The sequence below is a fragment of the Fistularia commersonii genome, chromosome 5 (genome assembly GCF_037954325.1).
Source record: "Fistularia commersonii isolate RoL2024-O1a breed Wild chromosome 5, RoL_Fcom_v1.0, whole genome shotgun sequence".
Taxonomy (NCBI): Eukaryota; Metazoa; Chordata; class Actinopteri; order Syngnathiformes; family Fistulariidae; genus Fistularia; species Fistularia commersonii.
In genome coordinates, this window is record NC_141288.1 from 11691280 (window position 1) to 11708519 (window position 17240).

At 41.9% G+C, this 17240-nt stretch overlaps 1 protein-coding gene across 5 annotated transcripts; it reads left to right on the forward strand.

The window, feature by feature from the left end:
• Positions 1-200: 200 nt before the first annotated feature.
• Positions 201-16263, forward strand: mkln1 (muskelin 1, intracellular mediator containing kelch motifs). 5 transcript variants are annotated; one of them, XM_086146820.1, is made up of 20 exons: positions 215-295; positions 2898-2967; positions 4441-4583; positions 4696-4745; positions 4885-4909; positions 6214-6302; positions 6383-6492; positions 6905-7097; positions 7182-7298; positions 7638-7703; positions 8271-8383; positions 8886-9098; positions 10143-10364; positions 10448-10577; positions 13220-13367; positions 13919-14033; positions 14635-14774; positions 15202-15304; positions 15389-15443; positions 15903-16263. In XM_086146820.1, exons 1-20 carry the CDS (start codon positions 216-218, stop codon positions 16022-16024), a joined length of 2304 nt encoding a protein of 767 aa, XP_086002946.1. In that variant the 5' UTR covers position 215; the 3' UTR covers positions 16025-16263. The 5 variants fall into 5 exon arrangements, with proteins under 5 accessions (XP_086002950.1, XP_086002951.1, XP_086002946.1 ...); XM_086146823.1 differs by having other exon boundaries at positions 7182-7259; XM_086146821.1 differs by having other exon boundaries at positions 4696-4715.
• The last annotated feature ends 977 nt before the right edge of the window (positions 16264-17240 follow it).

Sequence of the window (17240 nt, forward strand, 5' to 3'; positions counted from 1 at the left end):
TTTTCCAAATGTTAGGGTCATGGTAAGTGTTAAAAGCAGTGAGCTGATGGAGTTGTATGTGCATTTTTATCAATATGACATCTTATTTGTATAAATATGATTTGAAAACATTGGAGCCCAGAATCCGCTGCGGGGAAAAAAAACTGTACTGTCTCTTTAAGGGCCGTCGTTCGTTCCTTGTTAGCCTCCCGTTGCTTGTTATTTTCTGCAACAAGATGGCTGTCGTTCATGAGAGCAGGATCCTCACTTTCAGCGTTTTCAAATGGAGCTCTTACTCCTCGACGTATTTACCCGAGTGAGTAATTCACGCAAAAGTTGGACCGGCATGTGCATCAGGGTCTGTGGTTACCGGTGCTCCCCGAACACCTCCGTGCTCCCCGTGTTTCTCCCACCCTGCCGGACCGGCCTAGCGTTAGCTGGGCTGCAGCCCGAGCCAGCTAGCGTTAGCTGTCACCAGCGGAGGGGCGTTCGTTGTATGTATTTACGCTGCTAGCCCGTAATGATGGTAGTGATCCACTGATATGTTTGTGTCTAAACTATGGATATTTAGGACTGTATTTTAGAGAAGTATAAATAATCATTTTTACGAACATGTCACTTATTGTCATTGTCAAAGTAGCTTTTTGTATCGTCCGTTGTAACATCACAGCTCTCCCACTTAGCTTCCCCAGTTTCAAAGCTAACATACTGTACAATCTTTAAAACGTCATGGATATGTTTTGGTCAGGAGTCTTAGCACATAATAACTGCTTGTTTTCTCACCGCCAGAATGATAGGGTGTAGACACTGTACATTTTTTGTCGATTTTTATGGATGGAACTTGTTCGGTGTCACGCCAGTTTTCAAAAAAAAAAGCGCCCCATAATAAACTCTGGGCCGTGGGGCTAAACTAGCTCAGTGGTTATCTAACCTGATGTAGCACCAAAAGCTAATGATGTTGTTTACCAACCGAGGGTCCATGAAACAAGTGCAGTCGCATTTAATCTTGAGACTTGAGTGAACAAGAACAATTTGCGGCTTGTCGAAGCGAGACTTATCACATTTGTCCGTTGCTGGATCAGCTGTCACTTCACAGGATTACCCCGGTTGACGTTAAATTCAACGAGCCAGCACTTGTTATCAAAGAGGTATACAGTCAGGTCAATAAGCATCTGATTTCTCTGTGATTTTGCACGTTTACCCGCTTAGAAATAATGGAGGGGTCTAAAATTTTCATTGTTGGTGCATTTCCACTGTGAGAGACAGAACCTAAAAAACGATCAGAAGTCACATTGTATGATTTTTATTATCAATTTATTTGTAATGTGGAGGGTCAAATAAGTATTTGATTCTTTGCTTATTAACCAGGTTTCAGACCCTCAAAGACGTGTTCCTCTGATTTTAGAGAGTCCAACTATACTCTGCTCATCATTCTAATTGAGCAGCACTTATTTGAGTTTGTTAGCTTTCTTAAAGATACCTGTACACCCCACAATCTGTCAAAAGTGTAGCAGCCAACATGAGTAAAACCAAAGAGCTGTCAAGAGACACAAGACACAAAATTGTTGACTTTCACAAAGCTGGAAAGGACTACAGAGCAATTGCCAAGCAGCTTGGTGAAAAAAGAACAACTTTTGGAGCCATTGTCAGAAAATGGAGGTGGCTAATGATGACTGTCAATGTCCCTCGGACTGGGGCCTCGCAGAAGATCCCTCTTCGAATCAGTGATGCTATGAAAGGTGAAGAATCAGCTCAGAACTACACAGGAGGAGCTTGTCAATGACCCGAAAACAGCCGGGACCACCTTTTCAAAGGCTACTATCAGTATTACATTGAGACATAATGGTTTAAAATTATGCATCGCACAGAAGGTTCCCCTGCTTAAGTCAGCCCATGTCAAGGCCCGTCTGAAGTATGCCAGGGACCATCTTGATGGTCCAGAGGAGTCATGGGAGAAAGTTTTGTGGTCAGATGAGACCGAAATTGAACTTTTTGGTCTTAACGTCATTGGCTGTGTTGGGTAGAAGAAGAAGGATGAGTATCATCCCAATAATACCGTACCTACAATGAGCCATGAGGGCGAAAGTATCATGCTCTGGAGTGTTATTCAGCACAGGGGCCAGGATGACTGCACTGTATTAAGGTGAGGGTGAACAGGGCCATTTATTGTGAGATATTGGGCAAAAATGTCCTTCCCTCAGTCAGAGCATTGAAAATGGGTCGTGGCTGGGTCTTCTAACGTGACAATGACCTGAAGTACACGGCCAGAAAAACCAAGGAGTGGCTCCATAAGAAGCATATCAAGGTTCTGGTGTGGCCCAGCCAGTCTCCAGACCTAAATCCAATCGAAAATCTTTGGAGGGAGTTGAAACTGTGTTGCTCAGCGACAGTCCCAAAACCTGAGAGATCTAGAGAGGATCTGTATGGAGGAGTGGGCCAAAATCCCTGCTGCAGTGTGTGCAAACCTGGTGAAGACCTACAGGAATTGTTCGATCTCCGTAACTGTTAACAAAGGCTTCTGTACCAAATATTATAATTGTTTGACTCAAGGGATCAAATACTTATTTGACCCAGTAATTTATAGATAAATTAAAAAATCATATGTGATTTCTGATTTTTTTATTTTATTAATTTATTTTTCTTTTAAGAATTTTTTTAGATTCCTCTTTTTCACAGTGGAAATGCACCAATGATGAAAATTTTGGCCCCCTCCCTGATTTCTAAGTGGTTTTCCCAGGAGGATCAAACTTGGCTAACAATGCAGCATTTAGCAGACGCAAACAGAAGTGCTACTACATTCATACACGCTGTAGTTGTTGATGTAAACACTTTGAGCTGATGCTAATGTGGAACAATTTCTTTCTGTCACAATTATTTAAGTGTATGGTAATAACTTGTGAAATATTCCATGTTTATAGAAACATATTGGTGGACAAACCCAATGACCAGTCTTCCAGGTGGTCTTCTGAGAGCAACTACCCACCCCAGGTAGGTCTGCCGCAGGTCGCTTGTTTGCGAGTGCTTTGAGGGCAGAAATCCACATAGTTTAAAATTAAGTCTGGGAAATGTCTTCGGTCATTTTCAGACTGCAATCCTGAAAAATACTGATTATAGTGAGCACTTCGCAGCTAATGGTCTGTGAAGACAGCTGTATGGTTGCTTAAAGTCAATGACTGTGACCTCCAGTCACAACTTTCAACACTCAAAGTTGATTTAGTTTCTCATGTTGCAGCAAGGATTCGCTTAATAAACTTAAGCTCTAATGCACAATGTAGTAGCAGTTAGGTTAAAATGACAGTGCAATCTTCAGTACATGTATGCATTTCTGAGAATAATTTGCCACATATTGGCTAGACTGAACAGTTGAACTGAACGTGCCTCATGTTTGTAGTGACTGATATCAGCAAATTAATGTGAGTGAAAGTTTGCTCTTTTTGGGGATTTATATGCAGGACTATTTCTTTATCGGGGTCTAGTTACCAGGCAACAAGGAGGTGGAAGCCAAGAAACTCAGAAGTACATAACCTTACTCATTCGGGGCGTTTTTTTCCAATTAACCCGCTACATGTTTTTGGACCGCGGGAGGAAACCGGAGAACCATTTGAGTTAATCTTGAACCAAAGTTTGGTAGCGTTTTCATACTAATATTGGGGTATTTTCTTGAAACTGTTTTTTTCCTTCTTTTTTTTTTTAAATTAATTTTTTTGATGTAACCCATTCCATCGGCTTAAGACATCATGATATTTGAAAAGTATTTAAATGAAATCTTGATTTCTTTAATTTTATTTTTTGGTTTTTTTAAATTGTTTCTTTTTTTTAGAAATTGATTCAGGTTTAGGTGTCGAATAGCACAGTTATATATCACAATTGTATATATTCAGCTGCACATAACAACATAGTAATATGACCTCACAATTGCATAATATTGGATCAAACATGGATATGCAGCTCAGCACAGGTCAAGGCCTCATTTATCCACCTGACAGATATTTGGGAGACTCCGGGTGTTGAACCACTGGTTCACGTGGATTGTTTCTTCATACTGAACCAATTAGAACCTGCGTAAGATCTGCAATCACACCCTTCAGCATCTTAGTCACTGGATTTGTGCTCAAATATCAATGAATCGTGTAAAGAACAAAACCTAACGGAATATAAAGTCATTTTTGGAGTGGAAGCTGAAACTCTGGCCTTGCTAAAAATTGAACTAATACTCCATGGTGGTATGCCAATGATGTTCTGCGTGTTAAAGTCAAGAGAAGTGGATGCGACTTATAGAGCGATTTTCAAGAGACTTACCTGACCTTCTGTGGCTGTTTAGATAATGAACCCATCTGTTCCTGGTAGCTGCCCATTCTCCATCCACCTCCTTCAACACACGCACGCATGCACACAAACACACCCACACACACATTTCTAGCTCTGACGTCTGTCTCCTGTTTCTTTTATTTTCCCTTACAGTTTCTAATCTTGAAGTTGGAAAGGCCAGGAATCGTTCAGAGCATTACCTTTGGGAAATATGAGAAAACTCATGTCTGCAACTTGAAGAAGTTCAAAGTGTTTGGTGGGATGAGCGAAGAGAACATGACTGAGCTTCTTTCCAGGTAAGCCAGAGCTCGCATGCCATGATGTGTCCTAGCCACATGAGACTGCTGTTACCTCATGATCAAATGTCTCACAATACAATGTTATAAATGAGGCTTTATCTTGTTACAGAGATGGAACATACTCATTTGGTACAGACTCCAGAAAATGTCACACTCACAGTAGGGCTGGGCCATATGAACAGAATTCATATCCTAATACAAGTTAAATTTCCTTTCGTTTAAGTTTTTGTATAAGGCTTTTGAATGCCGTGCTATCTGATTGAGCACTACTGATCTGAATAATGTTACTTCCTTATAGCTTCATCAACTTCACCAATTTTGAGGTAAATGTTTTACTGCTTTTTTTTTTTTAAATCTCAACATGATATTCAAATAACTTTTGAAAAATTTACTGTTGGAGTTTTCAGTTAACTTTGATAGGGAGAAAATATCCGAAGAATTTACTTGAGAAAAATTTTAATGCAAACCGTGCAAAAATGAAAAAGCAATTTCCCAAATTTTTACCCATAATCATAGACTCTTCAATTTTTCATCCTAACTTGGAGTTAAAAAGAAAATTAAACCTGATCCTTCAGTTTTCCATTGTCAGCTTTATCACAATATTTGTCAAAACAAACAAAATGTAAGTTGATTTTATGTTTAATTTTCTCATATTTTTCATATGTTTTATGGTGCATTGTAATTGCATTATTGCCTCAGCAAGTGTCCTGATGTGATGGAAAGCCTTTTAACTGAAGCAAAGCTGCCTGCATAGGTCTGTCTGCTTTGTCACCAAAGTGATGGGAAATGGCTGTTGCTGTCGCTGGGTTTTGGGACAAAATGGTTACAGAGAGACATGATAATCACTTTCTTCCAGAAATGAATGTCGAGCGAAATTGGCCAACATTTTAAAATTCTGGCTTTAAGATTACATTTGCCGCTCACTTGAATGTGAACACTTCACTGACAGAGCCAGGGTATACAGAAAGCAATGCATCTATAACCTGCATCATCAATGGAGTCAAGAAATACTTAAATTGAATTAGCCTGGGATACAATGGCGGGTTGTGTCCTGTTTAAACTGTGTGGAAGAAAGCAAGTTGTGACAATTGGGTGTTAATGGCATGGATTGTTCTGGTGCTGGATGCAAGCTTGTGTGATTGTTTGCAAGTATTGGATACCAAGGTTCTCGAATTTACAATGTTAGGACAAAATGATCAGTTAAACTTGCGAATTCCTTTCTGTTTGCAATATCTGATGAAAAATTACCTCGTGTACTTGGAGTGTGATTAGATTTCAGAAGTGTACAGTGGATGAAATTGTTGGATTAATATCATGATATTGAGAAGGCCGTTTTCGATATTCATAACAACACAAAAAAGAAAAATAGATGGAGAGTCTACAGAATAATCAGGAGTAGAATCTCTAAGCTTTAAGGGACTTTCATTCAGAAACATTCGAATGCAAGTCATCAAACACAGCGTCACTAATCTAACATAGGTATATCCTTTCAGGAATTAAAAATGTGTATATTTAGTTCTGTAGCGTGTCTTAAGTGCTCTATTTTCCTGCTGCTCTGTCGCTTATTTTTAGCGAAGCGACTCTGTTCACTTTGTGAAAGAGTTTCCCTTTCTCCCTGCTATTTCAGTGGCCTTAAAAATGACTACAACAAGGAAACCTTCACCTTAAAGCACAAGATTGACGAACAGATGTTCCCCTGCCGGTTTGTCAAAATAGGTGAGCACCGATGGAAGTGGTTTTTGTCTTTCTGCTGCTAACCCGTGCTCTCTTAACTCGTCTGCTGCTCTGCCCCTCAGTGCCTCTGATGTCCTGGGGTCCTAGTTTTAACTTCAGCATCTGGTACATAGAGCTGCATGGCATCGAAGACCCTGATGTGGTGCAGCCCTGCCTTAACTGGTACAGCAAGGTATGGACCCATAGAAGAATCTGCCTGACTTGATGAGCTACAACAGTGAACAATTGCAACAAAGTTTGTGTGCAAGGCCAAAGTTTTAAATTCCTAAACAGAAATTAAATGAGAAACCAAATAATCTGATCAAATTAAATCAGTTTCAGGTTCTGATAAATTTTTGGTTAATTTGCCAGTGCTCTGTCTGGAATCCAGTCTCAGACGATTCGCTTACAATCCTCAACACGGTTGCTTGGGAACGACGCCCAAACAAACACCAACAACAAGAAAAACAGCCAAAAAGCTCTGATAAAGTGCTGGCACGGTTTTTAGGATCATGTTGCATTCAAGGTTCTCATGACATCGTCTTAATGTTGGACCAGCTGAATGACCAGGCTTTCTTAACTTTGCATCTGAACTGTCACCACAGTACAGAGAACAGGAAGCCATTCGCCTTTGCCTCAAGCACTTCCGGCAGCACAACTACACAGAGGCCTTCGAGTCGCTGCAGAAGAAGACCCGAATAGCCCTGGAGCACCCCATGCTCACCCATCTCCATGACCGGCTGGTGCTGCAAGGAGACTTTGACGCTTGCGAGGACCTGATAGACAAAGCAGTGAGAGGTACTATCCCCGCCCGGCCGACTCACTCATTCCGGTTCCTATTTGATGGTTTTAAAGAATGCCTGATGTCTCTCTCCCTGCTAGATGGTTTGTTTAACCAGTATATCAGCCAGCAGGAGTACAAGCCCAGGTGGAGCCAGATCATCCCCAAGTGCAACAAAGGTACAAGCGCCCAAGAGCTCAGCCAAGACGACTCCAACAGTGAGACTTTCTACTGAAGTGGCAATTTCACACATTTCAGGATGCACCACTTTGTGGCCGCGAGGCTATAACATGTCTGCTTGTTCCCTCCACCCTTCTTCTCAAATCATACTCTGAACTTTCCCTCATTTTGCTACTCTTTTCCTAACCACCTGTTCTTTACAATGGACACATTATCGTCTCGCTCATCTCCGTCTGCGGACCACTCTCCCCGCACCACCCTCCACCTCCATACTCATATCTGAACCACATTTTACCTCTTCTCACATCTGCACCATCTTCCCTCTCCCATGCTGATGTCATCCTCTTCCTCCCGACCCTCTCTTTCCACCATTGTAGGTGATGGAGACGACAACAGGCCAGGCATGAGAGGGGGACATCAGATGGTCATCGACGTCCAGACTGGTGAGACCTTCTCCACCCATTGTGACTCAGCTGTTCAACCGTGACTCATCTCCTCCTACAGACTCCCAACTCAAACCTTAATTACTGTTAAATCTAATTGCCCCCACCCTTCTACAGTCCCACCCATCTCCATCCATTCTCCCACGAAACAAAAAGGTCCTGCCGGCACTTACTTAATAAGAGCATAATTAATTACGTTTGTTTTGACAATTTGGTTTTTGGATGTGACGACAATCATGGAGTAGACGTGTATTCATCCGTGCCTGCATTCTCTGCCACGGAGTTGTTAAAGAATCAGTGCAGCTCTGTAGATGCATGCATGCAGCCGAAAGCAAGCTGGCATCACATCTGAACAAAGAAGCTTTCTTAACACCACAGTAAAGAATTAGGAACTTGATTTCTTTGTACCTCCTCATACCTTATCATAACATTTAAAAAACAGGGTTCTGAATAATCTGATATCCTCATTGTTTTTGTCAACTGTACTGACTTGTACGATGCACACACTCAGATGTGATTGAACCTGCAGAATATTTCTCTCAGAGACGACTTGTTGTGCTACTGCAGAGACGGTGTACCTGTTCGGGGGCTGGGATGGCACACAGGACCTGGCTGACTTCTGGGCCTACAGTGTCCATGACAACCAGTGGGCCTGCATCTCCAGGGACACCGAGAAAGAGGTGAGCCAGCTAGAGTCTTCTAGAACGCAGTCAGATTGCAAGATTTAAAAAAAAAAAAAAAAAGGCCAATTACCATAATTTTCTTCACTTTTTTTCCTTCTGTATCCATCCTGATTTGGGTACAAATACTCTGAAAATGGAGATAGTTAAATATCATTTTCCTGTAAAATATTAAAGTGACACCCAAGTTTACGCATGAAAATGAGTCTGACATTTTCAAGAGACGAAAGTTATCAATAGGTATCAGCACAGTGCTTCAAATACTTTCTTGTAGCTTTGACATTTTACGTAATTTTTCATGTATAAATTGAAAAGTCAGCAAAGTTTTCAGTTTTGAGGCTTTTCTTTGGAGGGGTCAGGAGTGGAGTGGGACCAAAATTTACAAAACCACAGTACTCTCATTTTATTCATAAATTGCTGAACACCTGCTTTTATACTTTTCCTTGTGTTTTGAGTTCCGGATAATTTGAGGACTTTGAACTCTCATGTCTGTCTCCATCAGAGCGGCCCAAGTGCTCGATCTTGCCACAAAATGTGCATTGACTCCCAGCGGCGTCAGATCTACACGCTGGGCCGCTACCTTGACTCCAGCGTCAGGAACAGCAAGTCCTTAAAGAGCGACTTCTACCGCTACGACATTGATGTCAACACCTGGACTCTCCTCAGTGAGGACACAGCAGCGGACGGGGGCCCAAAGCTGGTGTTCGACCATCAGGTACATATCGGGCCGGGTGTGATCTGGTGTCACTGGGTGCTCAGTTGTCATGGCTTTGCTTAAACATGTACTGCGTGTGGCTATGGAAAGAGACTTAATCAGACTTGGGTTTAGAGATCCAATCTTAAAAAAAAAGTTGATGCCAGAGTCTTCAATAGTCTCTACCTGAAACTACAAAGACAAGTTTTTTTTGGGTTGGATTACCCAAAAAAAACTTCCCAATAATTCTGTGTATGTTCTGTTTCTTCTGTTTTTTACTTGTGAAGCGTCTTTGAGTGTCATGAAAAGCGCAATAAAAATCCCATGTATTATTATTATTATTATTATTATTATTATTACGTATTGCTTGCTGATTTAAAAGTGGATAGAGTACATTACCTCATCAGATCTGTTTACTTTGAGAGTTGCCATTCATTACTGCTTTTTTCCCTCCTTTTTATTTAAAAAAATCACTCATACCAAAGAGCAAACATTAATACACCCCAAAAAAATGTTTAAATCATAAACTATTATCTAATGATAATTTAATAATCTATCATTCCTTAATCCCTGTGGGGAAATTTGTTCTACAATTAACCCATCATGGATGCACCGTGTTTGAACCAAGACAAGATGTTGATGAGCTATGGGTTTAGTGTCTTGTTCAACAACACTTTGGCACACTAGAGGGAGCCGGGAATTGAACCAGAAAGGTTCAGTTCCAAAGACGATTGTTCTACCCCCTGCGCCCCAGCGCCCCCTAGCTGCTGTGGTTTCTTGGAGTTTTCAATTATTTTTTTTTTTTCACATTTGTGGTTGTATGTGTTTGTCTACTGTTGGCAAGCACTGGTATTTCATTAAATGACAAATCAAAATTATGTTGAAAGACGGTTAAAATCTTTATATATATCCTTATATGAGGACTAAGGGGTAAAGAGATTTAAGCTAGGGTAAAACTGAAATACTTCGACTACTCCATTTTTATATAACATCCATGATAACAATTATTTTTTAATCAAAACGATTGCTGGTCATTTTAATTCTAAGATTTTCTTTTTGTAACAGATGTGCATGGACTCTGAGAAGCACATGATCTATACATTTGGTGGTCGAATCCTGACGTGTAATGGTAGCGTGGAGGACAGTCGCACATCAGAGCCCCAGTTCAGTGGCCTTTACGCCTACCGCTGTCAGGCGGGCACGTGGAGCCTGCTGAGGGAGGACTCGTGCAACGCGGGGCCCGAGGACATCCAGTCTCGCATCGGACACTGCATGCTCTTCCACACTGTAAGTCCCATTTCCTATCACTGCTGGGACCTTCCTGCCTGGCCTGCATGTTCATCACAGCATCTTTCTCCATCTCTCCTCAGAGGAACCGCTGTCTCTATGTGTTTGGGGGTCAAAGGTCAAAGACTTACCTAAACGATTTCTTCAGTTACGATGTGGACGGGGATCATGTTGAGATAATATCAGACGGTACAAAGAAGGACTCCGGCATGGGTAAGATTTCCACCTCACTGTGTTTTTTTTTTTTTACGAATGGCGCTGACGATAATAATGTCCTACAGGCTTACATGAACAGTGAGAACAATCAGCGCCTGCAGGATGAACTAGTCAGATGGATTTGGGCACACATACTGATTCAGATGGGTTATTGTGCTCTTGTCTCGAACCTGCAAGCTGCTGTGATAATTTAGCAATGAAAGACTGAATTACATCCGTTCCATGACATATTTAGATGGTCTGCATGTGTCATGACTCAATGCTACTTTTCTGGGACTTGTGTTCCCAATGTTTTCCTGAAAATGCGCCTGGCTTCTCAGCCAACATCAGAGATGTGACAGGCACGCTGCAGCTGTCAGACAGGTCGAGCCTTGCTCCCAGGCTCAAACCCCATAGACGTCTCCCCTCAACTCTGTCCTACCTTAACCCAGACAGAGTGGGAAAGCCTGTATGCAGTAATATTGTTGTGAGGAAAAATATGACACATTTAAAAAAAAAAAAAAAAAGGATGCGTGCGTGAGAAAGAAAAAAAAAAAAAACAGAACAGAATGTTTGTTGGCAGGAAGGAAACGGCAGCACAAACAGTTCTCAGATAAATCATTGTCACGTGTGAATGTGGCTCCATCTCTCTTGACATTTGTCCGCCTCCAGGACACCATTTTTTCAGATTACAAGTCTAATGGCGGGGTATTGTTAGCAATCATCCACAGTCTCCTCAAAATGCCTCATATATTAAATACTGTTAGTGTTGGAGGGGCTGATAATCAGTCACAGCGGCTTGCAGAGAAACCACCTCTGTGTTCATTTCGTCCCTACCAAAGTAAACGCATGAGTTCAACTGTTAGACTTGATTTGGCTGAAGTTGGTTGCACATCATAACATTGCAGGTTGCACACTGCTGACGGGCTAGAAAATAGGATTTTTGCAAAATGTGCAACATTCACTATACATTTGAATAAAAAAATATCTGCTGTCATATCTCTGCCCTAGCCTTTTTGTATAGGTGCTCAAAAGAAATTACACTATTTTTAATGGTTTGTTCCAAACTGTGCAACTTTGACAACAGGTCCTCCCATTTTCCTTTCTCATTCATAATAAAATATTATAGTAAATTAAAAAGAATTTATTTGCCCATTATTTAAAACAAATGAACAAAACAAAAAAATCATTTGATTTTTGCTCTAGAGGGTCCTGAAGATGGTCAAGAGGATTGCATGTCACAATGTAATTTAAAAAAAGCAAAGGAAATAAGATGGAAAGTAGACTATATGAAATATAATATTTAATATAAAATATAATATTAATATCTATTGCCCAGCCTGAGTGTTTTTAATCTGGAGGAGTTGTCAGATCATGAGACTGTCACCATCCCAACAACTAAATTGACATGCCGCTCACTCCATCTCTGCCGTCTCATGTTGCCATGGCGTCCACTGCTGTCTTCTTGTCTGGCCTCTGATTCCTCTGCCTCCTCTTGCTTTGTGGCTGAAATGAAAGTTTGAACATCGAGTCTGGTCAGCCTCTTGCTTTTTATTCATCAGCGCTGCTGATAAGCACCTGAATAACTGACCTGAATAACTCAATGTTGTCACTTCCTGATCCCACAGTAAATAATTAATATTGCTCTGCTGATTGCTTGAATGTGTCTCATAGTCTAGAATGCGGCCTGAGTCAAAATGTCATAAAATAAATGCAGGAAATTGAAACTTTTCAGATGCTGACATGTGGTCTGATAAATATCAGCCCGGAGACCAAAAATCTGTGTCACGGCCTGTCAGTGTTTTAGCAAAAACACATGGTCATAGTACCCCCCCCCCCCCCCCCCCCCCCACACACACACACACACACACACACAAACTCATACATATGCGCATACACATCATAATGAGTTGGAGTTGGTTTATCCTTTTTGATTACTATTTAACAATTTGCTATCTTTCTCTTTTGGAATATCATTCTGATAATCTCTTCACCTCTGCCTGCTCCCAACTTGTTTTTTCCTCCCACTTCTCCATTTCATGCCTTCTGTCTTGTAAATGTATAAATTAATACATATTTGTAAAAAAAAACAAAAAAAAAAAACAAACAGGTATAAGTAAACAATGAGTAAAGGTATTTTCTGGAACAAATGAGGGTGTCCTCTTCCAAATGTTTGTCCAACAGAAGAGATTATAGCTTGCTAGTATCAGTGCAACCACATGAAAAAGTAACTATTTAACTTTGTATTGTATCCTGCTAAGTTTAGTAACACTCGCTGAAATTGCTTGGTGATTCACCCACACAGTTATTTCAGTGGGAAACCAATATATCATTGTCCTTGATGAACAAACTTTCCATTCACAAGTTATCATCAAATCTCACAATTCTTTCTCCTTCGAGTACATTTTATAAAAACTTTTATTTTTGCCCCTGTGTATTTATAGTAACAATTCGGGTAAGATGACAAAGACCCTGTAAGTGTTTGATTTGGATGGTTCAACAGTTTACATATTTATTTGTTTGGAACTCAAATAAAAACATTGCAACAGATTAAGATAACAGGATCCAGATGCCTCCAGGGTTTGCAGCCAAGTGTACAAGCGCTTCAAACGTGCTTGGATGTTATTCTTAGAATGCCTTTGGCCAATCTGTCCCTGCAGTGCCGATGACGGGCTTCACCCAGAGAGCCACCATCGACCCTGAGCTCAACGAGATCCACGTTCTGTCGGGCCTCAGCAAAGACAAGGACAAGCGTGAGGAGAACGTCCGCAACTCTTTCTGGATCTATGACATTGCCCGCAATAACTGGTACAAACTGAAGTAAACACAATAAACACTCTGGTTGCAGCTGTGACGATTTGTGGCGGCAGGAAACACACACACACGCTCCATGCTACGCAAACCACACCACACTATGATCTTCACCACAGCAGTGTAGATGCATGAGAATATACACACTCTTCATACACCATCACTGCTGTGCAAATATCTAAGCTGCATGTCCTGGCACTCCCTCAACTGTCCACCAGGGATTTGTGTGTGAGGTTGTCTGTGTCATATTTGAGTCCATGGCAAGCAAAGTACACGCCGTCCTCGCTGTTCCAGTACATTGATTTTTTTTTTCTTTTTTTTTTTCTTTTAAGCTGCTGTTTTAAGCGTCCAGTCAAACAAGGCAATCTGATACTTGCAACATTATTTGACCTTGTGCTTCTGCAGCCATTCATCGTGTGCGTGCGTGCGCAAATGTTGCTGAAACTGTGGTACCTTAAGAGCTGCAGTGCAGATTTATCCTGTGTTGTCACTTACGTAAATTTGGCTTCCTGTTTTATGTGTGTGTTTGTTTTTCTGCGCCTGCTCAGGTCCTGTGTGTATAAGAACGACCAGGCGGTGAAAGAGAACCCAAGCAAGGCTCTGCAGGAGGAGGAGCCGTGTCCACGCTTCGCACACCAGCTGGTCTATGATGAAATGCACAAGGTAACACACATTTAATAATAGTCCACAGGCCAGAACAAATACCAGTACCATCTGGGTGATAAAACCCTCATAATTCCCAAGTAGTTTGTTGGGCCTATATAATGAACGTAGGGCAGCCTTTTACAGGAGTTCTCTTCTTTTCAGTGAGACCATAGATTTCAGAGGTATCTGGCCAAAAATTTGTTTTTGTTTTTTCCCCTTTTGACAAATCCTGACCTTATTCTATCAGTTAGTATCAAGTATTGAACATCATGATTCAGGAGAACCCGCCTGCTCTTGCTGGCACTGCAGGCCAGTCACCTTAATATGAGCATGGCGTGTTTGACACAGACTTTACATTTGTACAACGTGAAAAGCCCTGGAAAGCCCAGGTATCTAAAATTTACTGCCCGTAATGTACTGATGTCGAACATTGGGTCATGGGATAACAGCCAGGGGTGTTTTTAGTTGGAAAAGAAAAGGCAACATTAAACTTATGATAGTTAAGGCTGAAAATATTTTGCCACATTAGAAGTGACTGGATGGTTCATTGGCATTTTAAGAGAGCATGCAAATGTGATTAGGTAATGTGTATTATACTTACCTGTTTGTGTTGGTCCAGGTGCACTACTTATTTGGCGGAAATCCGGGAAAGTCGTGTTCACCCAAGATGCGACTGGATGACTTCTGGTCCCTCAAACTGTGTCGCCCCTCCAAGGAGTACCTTCTGCGACACTGCAGATATCTGATCAGAAAGTACAGGTGCGAACACACACACACACTCCTCCACACCTGCTGGCTGATGGGCTGTGCCCTTTAGGGTTGTTGTTCTTAGCTGTTCCCATTTACATTGAATGATAATTACTTGCCATGTCCACAGGAGTCAGCTGGAGTCAAATTATTAAAATGATCCCAGGCATCAAATTAGTTGTCTGGAAGCATGAAGATGTTTTTCCTGCACTTCCAATAGCCGGGAAGTAGCCCCTCGGAATGATGGAGAATATCTGTCCAAAGAAGCACTCCATTTCTGTCACATTTTGCTTCATTTTTCAAAAGGAATGGCGACTGTCAGAAGAGTTGGGTGTTTATTTATTTAGAGAAAGGTCCAGGGGATGGGATTTATTTGGTGGTGTTGCCATCTAGTGTTAAGGTAAGACACCTGAATGTATTTTCGTTGGGTGTTGTCCAGGTTTGAGGAAAAAGCCCAGTCGGAGCCTCTGAGTGCCCTGAAGTACCTGCAGGATGACCTGTCGCTCACCGTGGACCACAATGACCCTGAAGAGACCAAAGAGGTGCGCAGTCTGCTCCGTCCGCCAGAGACTTGCCAGGCGGTCACGCTTGCTGTTTTTTAATACAGGGTGTTCGTGTTATTTCAGTTCCAGCTCCTGCCCTCTGCTCTCTTCAAGTCCAGCTCGGACTTCATCCCTCTGGGTGAGGCTCTTTTTTTATTCATACAAAACACTGGGCTTATTTCCTTTTTCCATATTTTTCAACCAAGTGAGTCTGAGACCTGCTCAGCAAATGAATTTATGTCCACTGGGCCCTAAACTCAAGTTACATACTATATTCATCCCTTATAGGGAAACATTTCAACACTGACAGTATTACATGAAGATCTATTGTTGTCCAGTGCGAAGGTAGCTAAATATTGGAAATAAAGTAAATTTCCAAAGAGGGTTTTATTATCGAAATGCTATTTTCAAAAGCACGTTATATAAATGTAGGTTGAAAATCTTTTAAATTCATCAGGCTTAGATAATAGTGGAATGATATTCCTCACCAGGCTGGAGACCCTCAGCTGTTAGGGTATCTGATGAATAGTTACCAGAATGTATCGCTGATAAATCTTGAAAAATAAAAATAACGTATTAAATCTACATTGGCCCTCAGGTTTCTCGGATGTGGATCAAACTTATGCTCAGAGGACACAGCTGTTTGACACACTAGTCAACTTCTTCCCCGACAGCATGACACCACCCAAAGGCAACCTGGTTGACCTCATCACCCTCTAGCCCCGCCTACCACCATCACACAAACACACGCGCCCGCCCCCTGATGGGACAGAGCAGTGATGAGCAAAGCTCTGAGCCCTGCTCATGGGCTGAGCCTTGACCTGGAACAGATCTCCGGCTGCCTGCTGGAGCTGAACACACATGCTGTGTGTCTGTGAGTGAACCCCTACTACGTTCCGAGGGTGTGTATGTTCGTGTCGATAAAGATTCCCCTGGAGCACAAAGACCCTCCAAACTGCCAAACGACAGGTTTTTCTCCTTTTCTCTTGGTTCCCGCAAAAAATAACCCTAGCTATGGATCCGCAGGTTTTTTTTTTTTTTTTTTTTCTTTTTTCTCCTTGTATTTCATTGTGTGTTTGAAGGCACACACACTCACACGCGCACACACTGAACGCAGGTGTCCATTACGTCACTGCAATTGTGTCCTGCTATTTATATTACCTGGTGATGGATTATGTGAACACGCAGGAAGCCGGTTCACTCTTCACACTAAAACCTCCCAAAAATTGGTGTATTTTCCACCTGCGTCTCACCTGGGCAGCCGGTGAAGCCACTCACAAACACACGTACTGGCTGAGTTGTTACCTTTTTTTTTATAAAAGCAACTTTTCAAACTACATTGAACGCGGACATAAGAAAAAAAAAAAATGAGTGAGAAATCCTAAGTGAGAATGAACTCACTGGTTTGTGTACAGGATATGTAAATATGAATATGGGAAGAGGTGCTTCTCGATCAAAATGTCAGGTGTCACCTCAAACATTTAATAGTCATTATTTATTTGGAAAATGTTTAATCAATGGGAGTGTGTGTGTGTGTGAGCGTGTGTATGTCAACAGGACCTCTCTTCATTGCGACTGGTGATTGGGTTTTGTGACTGGAGCGGTGTGTGGCGGCCCCGTATGTGTGTTCATCCTGTGTGTCTCAGTGTTGTGTAATGGCTGGGTCAACGTGTGTTCGCTCACCCAGATATCTGCTGCATGAGCAGGTGGGCTGGCAGCACATGGCACCTGGTGTGTGTGTGTGTGTGTGTGTGTGTGTGTGTGTGTGTGTGTGTGTGTGTGTGTGTGTGTGTGTGTGTGTGTGTGTGTGTGTGTGTGTGTGTGTGTGTGTGTGTGTGTGTGTGTGTGTGTGTGTGTGTGTGTGTGTGTGTGTGTGTGTGTGTGTGTGTGTGTGTGTGTGTGTGTGTGCGCGCGCGCGTGCGTGCAGGTCTGTGGT

Bases quoted from the DNA above. Each gene is read 5' to 3' on its own strand.
- mkln1 (XM_086146820.1), top strand. From the start codon at position 216: ATGGCTGTCGTTCATGAGAGCAGGATCCTCACTTTCAGCGTTTTCAAA. The intron at 7,704-8,270 runs GTGAGACCTTCT...GTGCTACTGCAG, and splicing joins GGTCATCGACGTCCAGACTG to AGACGGTGTACCTGTTCGGG. The intron at 10,365-10,447 runs GTAAGTCCCATT...ATCTCTCCTCAG, and splicing joins ACTGCATGCTCTTCCACACT to AGGAACCGCTGTCTCTATGT.